The following is a 22,071-nucleotide window of genomic DNA, read 5'->3' as shown; positions in this document are numbered from 1 at the left end:
TGCACCAGATAATTTGGATAGTACAGATTTGATGAAAGATTCCATGCAGTGAACTGCGAATATCACAAATAAAAGATAGCCCATAAAATGGATAAAACAATAAAACTGTTCGGATAATGTACACATTTGGATATCCGGACATTTTGGATAATCCCAATATCCAGACATTTTGGATAATCCCAATATCAGGATGATTCCGATGTTGGATATTCAAATAATTCAGATAATCAACAATTTGGGTGTGCAGACAATTTGGTTATCCAGATAAACTACATATCAGAATATCCAATATCCAGATTTGGTCATTCCTACTGGAATAGTGTCACTTGCCAGAGAAATGAGAAGCATGTAAAGTCCTTAACTCAAGCACATAGATTTATTTTAATTAAAATATTTCAGTATTACAAGTATTCAAAACAGATACCTTTGTTGCAAAAGATGTTGATGTTCTTGTACTGCCTCACATTGTTCAGAAAAATTGGGAAAGATTACATTCACATGCAACACCTGTAATTTACCACTTATTGCCTTAGCAAACTATACAGAAGAGAATACAGATTCTTCTTGAACACTAGAAATCCACCCGTTCTGAAGGCACTAAATCTGTTGTCAATAACATGTTGGTCAATAATGACTGTTTGAACTGGGAGCTCTGTGAGGTGAGCACTGTATAGAACCCTCCATTTTTTCTGATTACTGTCCATGAACTTGGATATATCAACAATCAAAGTTAGCTTTAGTCTAGTGTTCTGCCATGTGCATACTGAAGAGAAGCTTCAAACCCCAGCTTGGAAAGATACCAAATGCACTGTGCACTTGAGTTGAGGGTTACGTGAATCCAATTTCTCCGACACGATTCCAGCCACTACACAGGCTGCATTCTAGTAGCACAATACTCAAATGAAGGCAAATACTTATACAATAGGAAAGTTCCTGCCTGATATCATCCAGCTAATCACTCAAACCATATCCTCTTGCATTTCAATCAGATACCCCATGTCCGAATCACTGTGCTCTTGCTTCAGGACAAGCTGTCTTTGCAATACGAACTTGGTGAAGATATTGTTAAATAAACCCACTGAGCCTCATTTCCACGTCTGTATGTGCCTCCATGACATTGTGCAATGCACCTTAAGAAGTCTTGAATTATGTCAATGTTGAAATAGTAGTCCTTAGTTCGTTTTGTCGCATGGAGTCATTTGTGCATTTGTTTTCAATAAAAGCTAGGGCTGAGTCAATACCAATGCCAATGTATCGCCCAATACCAGTAGCATTGGTATTGGAAAGTATCGGTTGGAATTTATTTGCCGATACTTTTCTGGCATTATGGTCCCTCACGTGGTGTGCAAAAATACCACACAACACTTTCGCAGAGAGTAATTACCCTGGAAGTTATGCAAAATTCAAACTATCTTTTTATTCTGTATCAATTTTTGCATGAAAACTGGATTTTATGATTACACAACTCGTATTTTAATTTTCTGACATAATTCTTGAATATTTTAAAGCAAAATTCTTTGTAAATTCATACACGTAATCGGAGTAGAAGATTCACACAAAAATATTTATCAGCAATTGAGAACATTTTTTAATTATTATATTTTTCAAGTATCGGGTCAAAGTGTTATCAGCTCAGCCCTAATAAAAGCCTTAGTGAACAAGGAACTTCAATTTTTAATCAGTTTAATATTTTCCTCCTTTCTCAGTAATATTTCAAGCAACTAGCATAAATATTAATTTTGTATGTTGGTAAAATAGTATGTATTGAATAGAAATTGTTAAATAGTTTTATTATTTTTGCCATTTCAGACTTTGCCAGACCAGCATCATTGCTATTTCATGACTGAAAATAAGAATTTACAAGGAATAATGGTTCACAGTATACCATTTTCCCACCCTGGCCATGTTCCACCTATTCTTGTATATCTTCGACAGCAGGTTCTGTTTAATGTTTTGGTGTCAAGCTGTATCCGACCTCTAAGCAAGCAAGGTAAGTTTATTCTTGATGGCTGTTAGTAATAGAAATACTATGATCTCGGACTTCGCAGCATGTAAAAATAATTGTTCTTTAAATTATACATTCAGGTAGAATATATATTGCAATATGTACAGACATGAGCAAAACTATTGTAACAAGCCCTAAGTAACTGATTTTCTCTTATGTGTTATTTTGAGCGTAGAATACAGTAACTTATATTTTGTTCTCCAATTGTACAAAATCGTACTAAAAGTAGAATTTTGCTTCAGACGTATTAACAGTATTTTCCATCTATCGTCATGAATACTACAGCCGGGAAAGAACAACCTGGCAGTGACGTCACTCCCTGCTAAGTCAGTGTTGCCAACTGCTATGAAAGGAATCATGGCATGAGTAATAAGAGTACGAGCAGTAAAGATCACAGTGCAAACTACCAATCTTCAATTTAATGTTAGCACTGCTAGATTTATCGTCATAATAATAATAAAATGATAAATAAATAAGTAAATAATAATAGTAACATTAACATTAATTAATTAAACAATTGCTGAAAGAACATGTTATATATTATTGTGTACGGCAAGTCAAAACAGGAAAGTGCAAAAATGTCATACATTTAATCAGCAATGGGAAGCATGTCATCCTCCTCCTCCTCTTCACCTGTGCAAGATAAACTGTCATCTCTGTCTGAATCTGAATCGTCGCCTACATACACAGTTAAGTTTTCGATTCTTTCTTCCAGAAGTCCATCCTTCTCCCAATATAATTCCTCCCTATTCTGTGCATGTTGTATTGCTTTCTTCCAGTCCTCACTTGTCACCTGTCGGAAACCCTCTTCTATAAGTTCCTGAATGCTATTTTTTGTGAAGGTAATGTTATTCCTGGCGACATAATTTTTCACGTTAGCCCAAATGAGTTCAATGGGATTGAGATCTGCATGGTATGGTGGAATTCTCAACACTTTGTGTCCGTTGCTTGCTGCAATTTCGTCCATGGCGTACCTCTTATAAGCGACCTTGTTTATTTTAATTATTTCATATAATTCGGCTTTCCGCAAACCTTCTGCATGCGGAATATTGTGAGATGACAGCCACGACTTCATTTCATCCTTCCTGCTGTTTGATGTTGGGATTTTTTCCACTAACTTGTTGTGGTACGGAACATTGTCACACACAATAACAGAGTTTGGGGGCAGATTGGGAAGAAGCTGTTTTTCGAACCACAATATAAAATTGTTATAAGACGTAAGTGAGTTACTAAAGATATATCCGCGAAACTTACTTGTAAATGTTCTATTAATTTTAGTGGCCTCTTCCACCATCCACTTGGAAACTCGATGCTTGACTGTTAGGTTGACTTCCGGTTCCTGTTAGTTTCCTCGACTACCACTAGGGGTGCTGGTGTAGCTGTTTCGTCTGCTGTGCGTGATGGGTTTGAGTTGTTGGAATAGCAGGAGCCAAGCGTGATGAGCCTGACCACTGTCTATGTTCAGCTCGTGCGGAAAGTGCATAATTGCATGTGTCTCTTTGATTTTGGTGTCTATTACGGTGTGCGATGTATGCCAAACAAACTTTTTGAATGCTGTGTTTGTTGAACTTGAGGTGCCTTGCTAGTCTGGTAGTGGGTAGGGATTTTTTTTGCATCCGTCAAGTGCTGTTGTATAAGCTCGTTGACAGATCTGATGGATCTGCTAATGTAATGTGAGTTGCACTCACACTGGGCTTCATATACACCTGGGTTGTCTAGTGGAAAAGGAATGATCCCTTGTGTTTGCTTGAGACACTGGCTATTTTGTTCACCGGTTTGTGTGCAAGTTTGATGTCATGTTGTTTCAGGGTCTTGGCTAGGCGGTTGGATGTAGTCTGGTGGTAAGGGAAAGCAAACCATTTAGCTTTATTGCTGTTGGCTGGCTGTTGTAGGTTAGGTTGTCATACTTGCATTTCCGCTTTGCTGCACATGTAGAGAGTTGATGTACTGTGTATCCATTTTGAAGTACTATGTCTGTACCTATGGTAACTTCTTCCTTCAAATCTTCTTGAACAGTGCGAGAGAGCTCTTCTGTAGAAGTTAAACCATACATTGGCTTTATGTTGGGGTGTGTGGTTGGAAAGGGAGTGGATATACTAGTTCCCTGCCTCTGGTTTTGTATAGACCGTGGTGGTGAATTTGGAAATTATCAACCGCGTTGTTTATTCCCCTTAACATGAATAAAATCGTTAGTGTTCATCTCCCCATACTAGTCCCCAGAAGTTGTTTTTGAAAGGAACACTAACTTCGCCCCTCCACAAATCCACTTTCACCACCACCATGCACAATAATAAACCTGGGACCCTTTCCTGTTGGCACTTTTAACCCCCCCCCCCCCCCCCCCGAATCTTTGGAATCCAGCCAAACGTTTGGGACAGTGTGGTGTGTGTTCATGAAACTTTCATCCATGTAAGTGAAACACCAGCGGGGTTGCTCTCTGCGCAGTTCTTTAATTTCATGCAAAAATGATCGCCGCAAAACGACGATGCTGTTTCGTTCAAATAGTGGCTTCCTGCTGCCTACGCTGTGCTTTTTAAATCTGAATCCTAATTTTCTTATGATCATACACAACCACCAGTGCGGACTCTTAAAATTAATATTTTCTAGCAGTTCTTTCATCAGTTTATCCACAGTGACAACAATGCCTTTCGTGTATAAATCATGGATTGTTCGGCGCACGACTGCTTCATCAAAAGAATCCAGATTTGTGACACGTTGCTGGGCATTTGGTCGGTTTTTGCCCGGTGTTGAAAAAGGTTTCCCACTTGCACTCGCAACACTTTTGTCTTTCTCCTTCAAAATTCTCCACACAGATCTTTCACTGACACCTGTCACCACAGACGTTCTGTGAACAGCTGTTGTTTTGTTTTCATCACAATCAAAGTACTTATACACATTGAAAACTATTTTCCTTGCATCGCTGTGGAAGGGCTTACCTTTCTTTATGCCACTGCCCCATTGGACTACAATGACAAAACCAGCAAAAAACCTCACTAACAAAGAAACAAAATAGCCTGCAATCACTCGCTCATAGCTGCGGTTTGTTTCGAAAGACTAATGTAGCAGTGTGGGGGTTTGCCCACCTGCATCATCTTCTCGGAATGATTTCGATTGGTCTGCACATCACCTTGTCGTCCGCTCTAGCGAATGAGCCTTCGCTTCTGGGAGGAGAGGTAAAGATGGGAGATGACGTCACTGCCAAGTTATTCCTTCTGCACTGTAGTTTTATATGTATAAAAACCCACTTTTTTTTTTTGCTTACTTTGGAAGGGGTAGTTATAATTAATAAGAAAAACTAAGGAAATGTGTTTTTTTTTTAAAAGAAAAAGGTAACTTATTTTGTGAACTTATTTGTCCTGATAAAGTATCACCATTTCTATAAAATCTGCAAATTTCACAATTTGAAAATATGGAGTCAATGTTAAAGTAAAGCTTTTCAGATTCTGTAGAGAGAAAGTCATACTAAAAATATTTGAAATCTTTATTACAGATGAACTTGATTAAAATGAATTGCCATCTACTTATTTATTTAACATGATGTAGTTTTGATTTTTTCCCCCCTTCAGAAATTGTTTTTGTTTCTGGTTCTATGAAAGACTTTTCATTTCTGCATTTTGTCTCTTTCTTAAATTACAGAGTTGGAGAATGTAATAATATTTGAAGTAACTGCATTATCATGGCAGCACCTGTCAATTTCATTTGAACATCCCATGGAGGAAAGTTTGGCAACAGCTGAATTAGATCTCTCGGATATATCTAATGTAAAATGCAAGCTGTACAGTACAGCTAGTGATAATACATTAAGTACTGCTGACTATGCCAGCAAAGTAGTTCAGAGGTAAGTTGATAATTTCTGACACAGTTTCCATAACATAAGGAATGCATTCAGTTGTGTGTTTTTACATTACACTGAAGGGGGGCAAGGTGCCAAAACGGGGGGGGGGGGGGGAGGGGGCAAATATACAATATATTTCCCTTTGTAGATAAGGTTTAGCATAGTGCAGGGGCGAAAATGGCAAAAAGTGGGGGGGGGCAAATGCCCCCTAATCGCCGCCGCTGCTTGCCACTCAACAAGCAACAGCACAAAACAATCGCACAAGTACTGCAGTCTACATTGTTTTCATGGCCACTCCACATCCATCTGTCATACAAGACTATTTTTTAGCAACCAACACACACATTGTTTTCTTTCTCCCACTCAGCCCAAGAACAAGAACAGAAAATGCTAAAATGGTTCGAATACAGTGTTGTCAGATTCATCCAAACTATCCTAGAACATAGGGGATGGGAGAGGCACACCTACTGCAACCTGAAAATGGCAACTAACTCAACCCTTTTTTGGCCTTTTTCACTATCAGAAGCCTCAAATTAGTAATGATTGGCTATTGGTTCCTCTGGCACAAAATGCAGATAGACCAGTGCAGTGATTTTTTATTTTGTTATCAACCTCAGACCTGCATGAGAAATATTAATTTAGAAAAGGAAAATGGGCCAGAACGGCTGATATAAAAAGTTAGGAAGAATTAGGAAATGCTGGTGACACTGGAAAATTTCAAAATGTTCGCAGCAGTTGGGTGGAGGTACTTGTTAGACCTGCACGGTGAGGAATAAAGCTGAAAGTTGTCACTAAACAACATAGCAATCTATCCAGTCTTACTGCTGTGGGTGATGGTGTGATAGGCAGAGAGATCATGTATGATCCATTCTGCAGAACTATAATACAAGTACATGGAACCTCGATTTTACATTTTCCCACTTTTTACATTCAATCTTGATGGTTCAAATGTAGAAAAATGTTATAAAATTTTCCATGATTTTACATTTTCCCTCATTTTAAGTTTTTCAGATTAGGTCCCTGAAAAATGTAAAATTGAGATTGCACTGTTCTTTTTTTCATGTTAATAAGTGTGATTAATTTGACTAGAACTGTAACATGTTTCTGAAATTTAATGTGTTTTTTTATGTTTTTTGCAGGTGTTTATCTATTCCCATCACGATGCGAGCATTAATTCGGAGATGGCAAGGACAGAGTTTAAAGACTTCACAAACAAACGGCAACTTTAGTGTATCTATTGGTGGCTTTCCAATGAATGATTTGGGAGACCCAAACCAGAATTCTAAACTTGTAACTGATTTTGATAGCAAAGTCCTGCCTAAGGCTGAGCCAAATGGTACAACTCAAAATTCATTGGGAACAGTAATGAGTCAAAATATATTAAGTCAAGTGTACAATGTAGACAGTGAATCTCCTGATATAACAACCCAGGCTGTGTCCCTTCCTTCCTCAAATTCCCGATCGGAAACATACTCTCCTTTTCAAAGTCCAACGCGGACACCAGTTTCTAATTTTCCAGTAGAAAATAATCAACAAGGTGGGGTGAACCCTTTATCGATGGGTGCCCTGTTGGCTGGGTCTCAGCCAGCAGGGCAAAAATCCCCCGTACTCGCAGGCACTGTGACTGACCAGCAAGGGATCCAGAAGTCACGGAAACATAAGAGAAAAGCTTCTATGGATTCTAGTACTTGGTCTGGCCGAAGTCCTAAGAGAAGATTGAGTGAAGACAGTGAAGGTGGTGAAAGCCCTGAAATTATCGAGTGTGGAGATCCCATGCCTGTTGGAACACCGACATCCAGCAACCCTCCCTCTGAACTTCCCATTCCGTTGTGCACCACAAGTGATTTTTTAGGCAAATCTGACGAGGGTGCACCGGAGAAAAGTGAATCGAAGTGCAGTGTAGAAGTGGTTGCTAGTGATTCACAAACGTCTCAAGGATCCATGGTAGCGGTGTCCTCGTCAGCAGATTTTACAGATGCAAAGGATGAAATATTTAGTTCGGAAATAACACAGGTGGCATTAGAAATTCATGATGATGATGACGATGGTGTTCAAGAGATTGAAGAAGTAATAAAACCTGCCCCAACTGTGTCCAGCTCTGAACGCCATAAAGAGAAAAGAGTGAAGAAGTCTCGTTTGGAAAATAAAAAGTTTTCAGATTCAAGTAGTAAATCTGAAAGCCAAACTTCAACTATCATATTAGATCTAGCCGAAAACAAGATGCCCCCTTCTGTAAGCATAACCCCCATTACTTCCACATCTCCCAATTTTACTTCAGTTCTCACTGGAATGGGACTTGAAAAACGGCCAGGTATCGAAATAATCCCGATTGTAAATACACAAACAACAACTTTACCGAGCTCAATAACGATTACACCAATCACAACAAAAAGTTCAAGTGACGAAAGGACTAAGGACAAAAAAGATGATAAGCTTAAGAGTAAAGATTCGAAAAAACTTACTAGCGATGAAAAAAAATTAAAGGATAGAAAAAAGCGGAAAAGAGAAAGTAGCCCCAGTGAAAGTAAATGTTCCAAAGCACCAAATATGCGAATCGATGTGATGGGTCCCCCTCAGAATCCAGGGAAGGGGCTGGAGAAAATACCTATTAAACAAGATTCCCTTTCAAAACCTATAGCTGTAAATATCAAATCAAACCAGGCTTCATCTTCACCACCTCTTGCATCGTCAGGGTTAAGAAAATTTTCGTCCTCTCCAACACATTCCAGCTCCGTAAAGCCTATTTCCTTAGTAAAAACCTCAAGCCCAACATCAAAACCAAAAACGTCACAAAGTCCCAAGCATTCATCAGGTTCATCCCCCATGTACAATACCAATAGTCCAAAGCACTCATCTAGCCCCAAACATTCTAGCATGTCTCCAAAACATTCTAGCTCAGGTAAGCCTAGCATGTCGACATTGAAGTCTGCATCATCATCCAACCTGGCAAAAGGAAGTAGTGAGGTTACGCTTAAAATCAGCAAATCAAAAGACAAGGAGAAAGACAAAAAGACATCCAGCAGTTCAGGTCAAAGTCCCAAATTAAAATCTTCCACGGTCAAATTAAAGCAACTAGACGTTTCGCAGACGGGGGATTTTTTAGCCTCACCCATCAAGAATTCACCAAATTCCACTCAAAGTAGCAGTTCGGCTTCCTCAACACCATCGTCAACAGCTTCTGATAAATCTCCTAATATCTCTTTTTCTGGCGAGAAGCAGAATTTAGCCCCTTCTAAGTCCCAAATGCGAAATAGAAAAGGCTCTCTGTCTGCTGTGATTGACAAATTAAAATCAGCCCATTACAATGAAACAACAGACAAAAAGGAATCTAAAGACAGGAAAGAAAATACGGGTAGTTCATCTCAAAAACCAGGTGATGCGAAAGCAAGAGACCTTTCCAAAAGTGGAAGCGAAAATAAGAACCCAGAATATATGGTTAAACCAAGCTCGGATGGAATGAAAATAACAATTAACAAAACTAGAAGCAAAGACTCGTCCAAACTTTCTAATATCAAATCAGGCTCCTATCCCTCATCTCCTAAATTGTCATCCCACACTGGATTAAAGCCAGGGGTAAACAGTGTCCCTGCTTCTAAAAAAACACAGCAAAAAATTAGTAGTAATTCATCTAAGATGTCGAGTTCATTGTCAGGTAGTGTTGGTAAGTCATCTGGTGGTTCACAGAAATCTAACAGTTCCCAGACTGGGTCCGGATTGAGTTTAACAAAAGTTAAGTCATCCAGTTCGCCAAAATCTAGCAGTTCCGCAGACACACGTAAAGACAAACTGCGACCCAAAAATGACAAATCCATCTTCAGTAGTAAATCATCAGACCAACGAAAATCTAGTCCCAGCTCTCTCCGCGATGATAAGACAGACATGGATAGCGAAAGAGGTTTCAAAGTATTGGCTGCACATGCTAAGTTGGAACCTGTGCTTGCCATGGAAGCTTTCAAACTTGATCCAAAGTTTCAAATTCCGAAACTTTCCAGGTCGGATCCATCAAAGCTTGAAGGGGAGGGTGGTAGAAAAGGTGACAGGTCTGACAAATCTGAAAGGCTAGATTCAAGCAAGTTGGATAACTTGAAATCAGACTCCATGAAATCTGATATTAAATTTTCACAGGTGGATATCAAGTCTGAGAAAGGGGAAAAAAGTTCCAAAATGGGCTTGACTTCAAACACTTGTGTGCTTGGTTCATCCTCACTTTCTGCAGTATCACAGTCCATATCAAGTGCCTCTCAGTCATCACATATGCAACAACGTAGTAGCAGTAGCCCAAAACATCCACCTTCAGCTTCGTCTTTTAAGCAGAGTTTAGATAGCCAAATAGCTCGTGAAGTTGAAGGTGATAGTGATGCTAAGGGTCAATTCATCAAACCCCAAGCTGCGAAAAGTAAGGATGATCCAAGTCGTCATGGTGGTCTGGATTTATCAAAAACTGGTGACATGGCGTCCCTTAACTCCAACGTGAAATCAATAGACATAAAATATGCACAAAAACATCCAGAGTGGCTTAAGATAGATAGCGAGGACAAAAAGAGTACATCACACATAACAGATCCCTCCAAATCACATATATTGTCGAAAATTAATGCATCTCCCCAGGGAAGTCCAGAACTGCTTATAGACTTTTCAGACAGAACTAAGACTGAAGTAAAGTCAGCTTTATTAGCAAGGAATACCCCTCCACCTCCCCCACCACCCCCTCCACCATTCCCTGCATCTCCATCATTGTCGGTTCACATTGTGAAGTCACCTGCCCCGATAGCTTCACCTCTGAGAAGTCCATTAGTAAATCCTTCTCCCCATTCATCAGTTTCACAGACATCGCCATGCATCATTGATGATGAACTGATGGATGAGGCACTTGTTGGATTGGGGAAATAACTGAGATTTGTCAGAGCTAATAAGAAGTGTCATTCTCCTCCATAACTTGCTATCATGACCATTGACTCCCCTTTTTTTAATGATTGAAAATTGTATGTGATGTTGATAGGGAGTGACATTCATACATACATCTTTGACCGCTGCTCAGTGTATTGTGCAATCTGGTGCAAGAGTGGGAGTATAGACGTGTACAAAACTTTTAATTATTATGTTTTTGTTACTACAATATTTGTGAAAGGAAGATTTGAAAGGTAAAATTGTTTCTTCCATTTGTCGTAAGAGAAAACACATCGTAGTGAGAGACAGTGTATTTGGTCTCCCAGTACAATGCATTTTATAAGTAGAGTTTGTGTCAACTTTTCCAAGAACTATGGGAAATTGGTAATTGGTTCCTTCTGTATGAAGGTTGTTATACATAACCACAGAATAATGTGGTGAGAATTTTTTTCTTCGTAACAGTAAATCTTTGGGTAGGTTACACGAATAGGGACCATTGAGATGCATTTTGCATGGTACGAAATGCCAGGTAATTTTTAGAGTTGGTCTGATGTCTGCCGTAGGGATAAATCTTTTTCCATGTAACTGCTTTTATATATACACAAAACAAGAACATGATGCATGAGAAAGAAGGTAATATCAAACGTGAGATTTTACCATTGTAAATATTAATTTTTTTCATTGTAAATATATTTATATATATGAATGTGATTAAAGAGTTATACCTATGAAAGGTTTCGTTTGTCTGCATCTATGCATTAATTAAAAACATCTTCATAACTCAATACATGTCAGCATGTTATCTTGTTGGGAACAGTTTATGAATTAATGTAGGGGGGAGAGAACTTGTTAACATAGGATTGGAATTGCATTTTGGCAAGGCTAGTAGTTTGGAAACTGCTTTTAATATGCCATATGTGTGTGAGTTGGCAGTAAAGTGTACAGGCATATAGAGTGCAATTGCATTTACAGTGCCCTTCTCACCAGAGGAGATAACACTTTAGCATGAGGCCACAGCAACTAGCCATGATAACATGGTACATATAAACAAGTTGTGCTACACTGAAGTTTTCACCTTCTTTTTTTAAGACATTGTGACAGTTATTTTAAAACTTCGAAAAATTGCAGAATTGCTAAAATTTGTAGAAATTGGTTACAGAAGAAATTTCTTGAAAATCCACTCCAGAAGTTAGTCGTCAAGGGGAAAAATAGCAAGGTGTTTCAGTTTTGCCCTGCATTTTGCTGTTGATTTTTATACTTTTCATAGCAATACTACAATTTTTGATTCAGTCTTGTCATAATCGAAAAGAGCTGATGTTATGTATCCAAAAGGGCCTTGGAATGTAATGGAAAGTTGAGTACAGTAATTTTTATACCATATTCAAGAACCTAAAGTAAAATGCAACCACATTAATCTCTGTACTGAAGGGGAAGATATAAAACCAATTGGCATAGTTTAGTTTTCATTCTACAATTTGGTTTATTCTGGAGCTATTAGCAGATGCATTATTATTATTATTATTATTATTATTTTTACTATGTACTTACTCTGTATGTTACTTGTTCATGATAGTTGTAGAGTTCTACCTACATGGATACAAAGTAACATCGTGTCTCTTGAGGTTGATCAACTGATTTGAAAAATCTTGAACAAATTCCTCTATGGATTTAGTAATTGTCTCAAAAGAACAGCCGTCCACTGATATCCACTACTTGTAGGTTATATTTTCAATCATCTCTTCCTCAAGACTTGTTAGCAAGGCTTCCTTGAAATCAATTATGCTGGGACAGGAATCACTCATATCTAGAAAATACTTCTGTTGAGGAAGTCCAAGATAAGTGGTCATGTGAGTAGTTGCACTGATCATTCATCTATCAGCAGAGCCACTTAATTTCTTGCTCAATTGCTTATCTTACATTACAGTTAACCATTTTTTAAGTACAAAAGCAGCTTTACTTAATTGTTTTCATGAACATCCCTTAACCTTCTGTGGGTGGATGTGAGATATATCGATTACACGGGTATTACCATTTGAGGATGGATGGGAGATGTATCTCCCAGCACAGCATGGCAGAAATTAACGTGTCATTTCTTGAAAACCACACAATATTTGTTCCATCTTTTTTGTGCGTTAATATACCTCAAAAGATATTACATACTCAAACTACAAAATAATACATCTATTGTTACTGATGAAATTGTGGAAATTGTTTCCTTAAGCTGACAACACTGCCACTCTTATACATTATTTTTTTTTTTACAAGAAGTATCACCCTGCTTTCCACCTAACTTAGCATGATTGTAGAAATGTACCTCTGCTACATACTACATGTTCTTAAAACTCACCGTGATCTATTGTGGGGGGCACAGGCGCATGCCTTTTTTTTTATTTCAATTTTCTTCTCCCTTCTTCAACACTTACGATTGGAAAGCACAATCTATACATTTTATCTCTGCTAAAAGCCCTGTCTTTAAGAAAGAAAACTAAACTGATTTCATCTCTCGATGACAATTACTTCCCGAGCTATGATTTTTTTTGTACTTAATGGCAAGTTTGAATAGCACATTCGTGAAAAGGTTCTGTCCATAGAGGCTATACAGGCAAGCGAGGCTCTGTCCGAGGCTGATTTTTCATCTGAAGCCTCCAAGGCAAAGCATGTTTTCAGTGGGAAATTTAAAATTATGCAAAGCTTTAAATAAAAAAATTGAAACTACGAATGCTAGACTAACAAATTTTAGCTCATTTTGTTCAGTACAGATTAGACTATGGTCGAAGAAACTCGAATTTTGGTTGTCAAGTAGAAGAAAGAAAAGAAAAAAAAACATTTTTTTCCATGAATTTTTAACTTTGTCTGGTCCCCATGTAGGCAGCCCCAGGATGTGAAGGTTGAAAACAGTACCTGCATATTGCCTGATGGTAAAAAATGCACACTTTCTGCTCTTACTTTTAGAAAAATATTTTTTTCTTATGTAAGAGCCATGCTTGTTTTTGTCATGAAATTTTAAATTCCACAAGGTTCTTCGGTAAAATTTTGTATCTTTGAAACTATGAATGTCAGAGTTACAAATTACACCTAATTTTCTTTGGTATAGAGTAGGCTACAAGCCGATGGTTGAAAAACTGAATTTTGATTTAACAAGTAGAAGAAGATAACGATGCTTAATTGATTTGGTTTATTTTACTTTGCATTTCTGCCACTTTTCGCTAATTTATTTTGAAGATGAGGATGAGTAATATGAAGAAATGTATGAAGGGACAATCACAGAGAACACACATGCCCAGGCTGGGATTTGAACCCAGTACACCTGGTGTCGTAGCATGCTGTACTTATCACTCCACCATGGGACTGGCTGAAGAAGTCTACGAAAGTGAAATAAACTTTTTTTCACAAAATTTGAACTTTGTCGTTTGCCAACATAGCCAATACCGGGTCAAAATGATACCTCTAAATTGATTGATATTTGTTCTATTCTCATGGCAAGATTTGCGTACTTGCTGCTGATACTTTTGGGGAAAGAAAAATGTAAATGCCATGCTTGTTTGTGGCAGAAAATTTAAAATCTCGCCAAATATAGCCAGAAGCACATTAAACTTAACAGTTACTAATGAGGAGAGACCAAATTTTAAAGGGAAGTCCTTTTTTTTTTTCAACACAGATCATGGAATAAGTAACAACAGTGTTGATAATTATCTTCCACCAACAAGATTAGGTGGTTTTGACTTTCCTTTTTTTCCACTTTTCAGCCCACATTCCCTTTTCCCCCCTTTTTAAAAACATTTTCTTTTCTAGTCCCTTTATTGACTAGTTTTTCAGCCTACACCCCCCCCCCAACTTCTAGAAAACATCCTCCTTGGTCCCTTTATTGACAAGATATCAAATATGTAGGACTGTTTATTCACTGAACAAAACATTCAATAATTGTCTATTTAGAGGAAAGAAAAAATAAGTGCTTTCTATCTTAACCTTCCTGTAATCAAGGGTTCCCAGTTTGATACCCAGTGAATGCACGTAGTGGTTTGGATCCCAGTAGGCCCAGTCCCAATTAGCCTTGGTGTGCACAAAGTGAACTTAAAAGGCCAAATCAACCAATCTACCTTACCTTCCCTTCATGAATGTTCGGAGTACATTGCAGCAATTGTTGAAACAATGCGATCTGGGCTTACGATACAACAAACTCATTGTAAGCGGCATGCCTGTTGGGTTGAAAGTGAAAGTGGACTTATCTGCTAGATTTAGACTTCTATTGTGAAGTTTTTTTAGAATAGTTTGAAGCTAACTGTGTGACAGTGATGTTAGTATTGAGTGTCAGTGATATGGCGAAGCCAGGTAAAAGTAGCAGCAAGCTATGGAATGTGGTAAGCAAGGAAGATTTCATCGAAGCGGATGGTGTACTTTATCTTCAAAAGATTAAAATGAAAAAGGACTATAGTTTATTTTTGCACTCTAAAAATATTATTTTAAATGAAAGTACAATATGTACCATTCATGTATAAAAAGGGATTTATATGTTTGTAGTTTGGCTCATGTTCCTATTTATTTTCGTGTTTTCCATATATTTTCTCGTTTAATAGATATTATGCATTACATGCTTTTCTGACACTATTTGAGACTTCTGGCTCTATTTTCCCATTTTGATTAAGTATTGTTCCTAGGTATTTATAGCTTGGGACCTGCTCAAGTTGTTTTCCATTACAGTTTTTGTTTAGTTTTCCTACTTGAACTTCTGTTCATCTTCATTACTTCGCTCTTATTTTCATTCACCACCTCTTTTTCTTTTAATGTTTCTGTCCGTTCTAATACCCTGGTATAGTTCTTTGTATCTTTCCCTCTGTATTTGCCATGAACACTAAAGTTTGACAATTCACTGGCCTCATTCACTACACTCCTACCTTGGTATTTTCTGTTCTTCGTTTGCCTATTTTTATCACTTCATCCAATGAGTAATATGAAGAAATGGATGAAGGGACAATCACAAAGAACACACATGCCCAGGCTGGGATGCCCAGACGCACATGCCCAGACGCACATGCCCAGACGAGGATCATTCGGAAAGTAACTTCAGTTTGGGTATAAAAGAAACACCAGGACATTGTGAGAGTTTTTATTATATACAACTGAAAGAGGCAACTCTTAAGCTATTTTTCTACATACGCATCGTTTCTGTTGGGCCACTTATATCGGCGAACAAGGTTTACAATACCCATATTACCTTCTGTAGTATCATATTGAAAGCATCTTCAAATGAAGGAAAGCCAAATTTGCTTCTTTTTCTCTGCTCAAAAATCTGTCCGATAAACATGAAAAACTATGTAATATATTCTAATCCACGTTTCCCACCACCATATCACTGGAGATTTTAAAATTCAGGTAGTATCACTGAAAAAATTATAATGGCATGTTTATTGTTGTGAATTACAGGATACAGAAAAGTCACAAACATTGAAAACACACATTCTGTATTCATTGTTTTTTCTTTAAAAAAAAAGTAATGGAAATTCCCATACACGAACTTCAAATATGAAAAAAAAATAATAATAATTTAGAAGTGAATTTATGAATTCAGCTGTCAGGTGAAAATTTTCAAGCACCATGACAACCAGGTACCTTGTATTTTTCTACTCCTGCACTCAATACATGTATCTCCAAACATTACCTGAGTCACAGTATGCTTCAAACAGTGCAGATATATGCTAGAACTATCAATTTAGGTGTCTGGGAGTTTTATCAGATTAGGTTAATCACAACCATGAAATGTGATTTTTTTTACATGAAATTGTTTCCACAATGCCAAGGCAGAGACTGGTGGAAAGGTTATGAACTCTGGATGTGTTTAATTCTAAGACAGCTAGCTTAATGTTTGCACAAATGGAAGATTTTATTTATTTATTATTGCTATTCTTAATGTACCACACAAGTCAAAACCAATTCAAGGGCATGTTCTGTGATCAATTGTATAGCTAGTTGTCTATGATCTGCCTAAGAACTGAATTTATGTTCTGTTCTTTTGTTGGAAGTTTGTTACTCATCCTTTCAAATTTGATGTCATGGATTTGACTAATTTTTGGTATACACGTTTCTTATCTGAAATATAGAAAATATTTTTATTGTACATGTTGCCGGTTTTTGGGTTATTGAATTTTGAAAATTGACAAAATTGCCCAAAAACTGCTCACTGCTGAAACTTTATTTACAAGAGACCTGTTTCAACTACAGGGCTAGGCATGGTCTCATTTTAAAGCTTATGAAGAGGGCTTTCATTTGATATACAACATGCTTAGTTTTTTTTTTGCTAAAGACAAATTTTGAAAGGTATTTCAAAATTTTATTTTACAATTTCCAAAAAACGAAATTTTCAAAAATTTAACACATATTTGTACACATATACTGAAGGTTCAGTCATAATTTCAAGGTGGTATCTCTTTGGTATCATGAAAAGTGAAATCCTTTCAAGACCATGCGATGATTTAAGTTAACATATTTTACATACCTAGCCACATTATAAATACAGAAGCATACATACCAAGAATCTGCTTAGTGATACAGAAAGTCTTTCTTTGATAAAATGTATAATGCTTGTGTCATCTTGTCTTGCTTCAGCTGGTATATTCTACCGGTGGCTGTTGAAGGGTCCACTTTGCAAAGGACTGTGTGTCTTGGGATTTTAAGAACATCTGGTCACCTTGGATAACTAAATGACTGTGCTGGACCACAAGGATGCAAGAAAGACACCTGCACTTCATGTTCTACATCATCTTTTGAAAGTACACATCCCACCTACCAATTGGCATCATACGCACGTGCTACAAAACCTGTGATGTGTTCAAAGGGTACATTTTCAACATCTGCATTAACTTTAACACAATGTACCAGAAATGTGCAGAAAACACTTAGTCTCAACTTTTCCTGTGCTTACTGGTATGAATGCATGAAACCTCGCGAGTCCCTGTTACAGCTACAGGTTCACCAAATCTTGTCTGTAAATATGTCTCTCCTTCCAAATATTTGTCATTTGTCACATATAAGAAAGTTACTGATGGAATGTTCTCCTTTCCCCACTCAAATAGCTGGAGTGGTGCCATGATTTGGTTTGAAAGAGGATTCTAGAGACTAGCTTTGGCTGTCAGCCTCTTTACTGTCCCTCCAACACACACAATCACTTACCATGTGCTGTTGCATAAAAATTCCACTCGGCCGCAATGCCATCAAAGTGTGTCCAATGGTTGCACAAATTTGAAAAGTTTTTCCTGTTCTTATGAACCATCAGAGAAGTAATATACTTTCTGTAAGTTTGGCAGACAAACAATTTTCAAGAAATCTAAAAGCTTTCTTTGGAAAACGTGGACAAGAACTGTTGTGAATCAAGCAGTCTGAAATGAAGACACAACTCTTATGTTTTAGAATATCTTCATTGTCCTTAAAATGTACTACAAATGGATGAACTGTTGCCATTGAGTTGTTCCAGTGAAACTCTTGTACTTCATCCTGCAAAATAAATGAGTAATTCTCAGCAAAATCGCATGTCACCACAGCTTCATCATGCACTAGAGAAGTTTTCTTTTCAGAAAAATATACTGAAAGCGGTTTGGCTATAAAATCGTGTCTGTTGAGATGGATCAACTGATTTGAAAAATCTTGAACAAATTCCTCTGTGGATTTAGTAATTGTCTCAAAAGAAAAGTGATCCACTGATATCCACAACTTGTAGGTTATAATTTCAATCATCTCTACCTCAAGGGTTCCTTGAAATCAATTTGCTGGGACACTCATCTAGAAAACACTTCTGTTGTGGTACCCTAAACATTATTTTTGAAAGACAATCTTTGTATGTTTTTAATGGATTTTCATGTCCTGGGAGAGTCATTATATTTAAGTGAGCTCCAGCTATCATTAGTTTAACATTTTGATGAGTGGTACAAACACATACAGTGTGGGTACCCCTGGCTCCTGCTATTATACAACTCTCTGATCTTAATTGCACAAATTTTGAAAACCCAATCTTAAGTAGTGGGTATTTAGATTTAAAAAGTCTGAATATTTCTCTCAAATTTCCCAGGATCAATCTTTTTTAATGTGAATATGTTTGTCACCTGTGTCCCTCACGGAAACATAGTCTTTCTTGCCAGACATTTGCCTGCTAACTTCATCACTGCAGTAAAAATCTTTAACTAATGAGGCTGTTTCTTCTGGTAAAGTTTTTCCAGGTCTGGGGTCAGGTGAGGACAAAATTCTTCTCTTCGGCGAGTTTTTTTTTGCTTTCGTTGCTATTTAATTACTAACACCAAACTCCTTTTCAATTTTTCAACATGACCAACTTTTGGGCAAAATAGACAAAATTGTGAACCTTTCACTTTTATTTACAGTTATAAATATTTCTAAGTTGCTCAAAGATTTCTGAGTCTGAATTGCTACAGTGGCATTCTTCTTCATCTTTATCACCTTCTGCATTAAAAAGGGATTGGGTATAAGTATTTCTTACTTTCTTTAGCTTTCCTCCACAATACCTTTTCGAACTCTTCAGTTTCTTCTTAATCACTGGAGACTCACCAAGAGAGATCAAAGAGACATTCAAGTAGCTGAACCCTGTATCAACATTCATCTCAAGTAACCACCACTGTTTGTGCCAACGTCAGTTTTTACGTGGGAAAGGTAAGACTTGGTTGGTCTTACATTGGGCCAACGGTGGTTCCCAATGTTTGCTCAACCATGGAAAAATGAGTCAAAGTCAGTTTTAGAAACAACTTTTTCATGCTAAGACAACTTTCAGGAGTATGCTGAAAATTCTAGAATGTAAAATAAGTAACATGTAACAGTGTTTCTTTTCGAATATTTCAGTCACGGCACATAATGGAAATATAATATATTTTTAATGAAAGTAGAAGCTATTTTTAACTTGCAGTCACTCACCAGTCCTTTGTCAGCCGCCATGGATGAAAGATGTGTTGGAAATTGCTTACTGTTTGTCTCTTTTGCTGGGTAACACTTTCATATAGGTGTGACGGATTTCTTACTTTTTACAGGAGAAAGTACTTACGCAAATCATTTTCCGTTGCGTTGTGGAAGTTCGTGAATTTAGTTTTGATCAATTTTAATGCGAATGCATGTTGTTTTCTGCAAAAATCTCTGTCCGACACGCTGTTGCTGCTACCGCCATTTGCTTTCTGCACGAGAGCACAATGTTCTGTGTGTTAGATGACGTAAACCCCGTAGTCAGTGTTTCAAACCTCGCCATGTTTTCACTATAACATGACGTGTCGAGTATTTTTAATTTTTTAAAAAAAATTTAAACTATGCTTGCCTAACCTAACCTTACTTTACGGGAAATGGTTTGTGGGGCTAACAGGAATGGTTTGTGAGGCTAATGTCAATGATTTGCGAGCATAATTTCAAATCCGGGCATGAAAGTAGGTATTTTTCAGTGAACAAGGTTGCAACACTGCATAAATCGACAAAACGCTCGCACAACATGCAATGAACCAGTACGTACCAGTGCCAGTGTGTTACAGAATCGAAATAACTAATAACAGTAAGTACTCATAAATGTAAGAAATAGACATTATTGTTAGAAATTCATTATTTCACCTAAAGAAATGTTCCGCAATGCAGAATAGTACATTAGCAATGTAAAGAAGTGCGAAATAAATGATTTATATGTGTCACACCTATATGAAAGTAGTACCTTTTGCTGTAGTAGAACAAGAACGTTCTTACAGGTATTATTGTGAAGGTGGTTAAACAATGTTATGTGCAGAATAAATTCCATGAAAGGTGAAAAACTAAGTATACTCTAGAAGGTTTTTGTGCTACCACTTGAAGGTATGGTGCCTTGAAAACAATGATACCATATGACTGAGAAAGTGCTGTGTATTTTTTTATTTTCATAAATAACTTGAACTATCGTTTACATTTGGTCTCACAATAAGTTGCGTATATATCAGAACACAAACCTATCCATTCTTTAGTGTTCAGTACGTAAAACCATTATGTTGGCCCAACATAAAAACCACATGGGCCAACGTTGAAACCACGGTCAACGGTATGTTTTTGTGTTGGGCCAACCGTTGGCCAACCATTTTCAGTACGGTTTGACCAACCACGTTTGGTTACTTGGGATATATTCTGAATCTTGGTTACTGTAACTAGGACCAACATTATCATCAGGCCCTGAAGAATTTTCTTTTTCTGGAATGATAGCCTGCTTTTCCTTCCCCAACTGCAGTGTACAGGAAGTGCAAATTTTCATGTTTTCTTCAATTCCGTAATTTTAAGAAATCATCCAAGCTGCCACATTCATCAGATCTTGACTACACCAGTGTCCCTTTTTCTTCAAAGGATTACAACAGTAAATGGACCACTTCTTGCCATCCATATCAAGATTTTTTTAAAAAATGAAGAGAGTAATAAAGCAAGTTTCAAACAATTCACAGCACAGAAGTTAACTGAGATGTACACACACTGACAGCTGCATCACAACTGATCCAGTTGGACAAAGAAGCTAGGAGAGCAGGAATAAACAAGTTCCTGCAGGAAAGGGATGACTCACACTTGAGCTTTAACTCTCTCTCACTCATGATACCAAAGAGATGCCACCTTGAAATTTTGACTGAACCTTCATTAGATGTGTAAAAGTTTTGAAAACTTCGTTTTTTGTAAATTGTAAAATAAAATTTTAAGACTCAAAATTTGTTTTTCACAAAAAAACAAAGCATGTTGTATATCATTAAACTTTAAAATGAGACCATGCCCATCCCTGTAGTTGAAACAGGTCTCTTGCAAATTGTATTGAAAGTTTCAGTGGTGAGTGGTTTATGGGCAATTTTGTCAATTTTCAAAATTCAATAGTAACTCAAAAACCGGCAACATGAAAAATGAGAATATTTCCTATATTTCAGATGATAAGAAACGTATACCAAAATTTAGCCAAATCCATGACATGAAAGGTTTATGCACTAGTTGATTTGACATCGAATTAGCCTTAAGTTTATTTCCAGAAAACAAATTCCAGGAGTACTACGTGACGTGATTGAACAAAGTGAAGAGAGTTGCTTCCAATCAAGGATGTCAAGTTAGGTAATCACCAGTGATGTCTATCTACGCATAAACAATGGTGGTCTACACTTCATAAACGATATGACGATTAACATGAGCTTCGCAATGGTGACTAGAAATTAAATAGATTGTCCTTTGTTTCAACTGTTGTCTCATGATTGCCATGCGCTTGTTGTCTACATTCTACTTTTCGCGAACAGTCAATGCTTGGAAGAGAATGCTAGAAGTGTTTGCTGTATTGTTTTCATGTAGATATAAATGAACATAATTGAATAATGGCACTTTTTCATAAATG

At 37.3% G+C, this 22,071-nt stretch overlaps 1 protein-coding gene across 1 annotated transcript in view; it reads left to right on the top strand.

Moving 5' to 3' along the window:
* MED1 (Mediator complex subunit 1) overlaps positions 1–11,117 on the top strand; it is a 37,541-nt gene extending 26,424 nt beyond the window's left edge. Inside the window, exons 8-10 of the mRNA XM_083120506.1 lie at positions 1,810–1,990; positions 5,642–5,843; positions 6,980–11,117. Of these exons, the coding sequence (XP_082976632.1) occupies positions 1,810–1,990; positions 5,642–5,843; positions 6,980–10,730 (4,134 nt within the window). The 3' untranslated portion in view covers positions 10,731–11,117. The remainder of the gene's footprint in view (positions 1–1,809; positions 1,991–5,641; positions 5,844–6,979) is intronic.
* The last annotated feature ends 10,954 nt before the right edge of the window (positions 11,118–22,071 follow it).

This window comes from Lepisma saccharinum, chromosome 4 (assembly GCF_977018435.1).
Source record: "Lepisma saccharinum chromosome 4, izLepSacc3.1, whole genome shotgun sequence".
Lineage (NCBI taxonomy): Eukaryota > Metazoa > Arthropoda > Insecta > Zygentoma > Lepismatidae > Lepisma > Lepisma saccharinum.
Note: the sequence above shows the minus strand (reverse complement) of the source record. Positions and strands in the feature narration are given on the sequence as shown.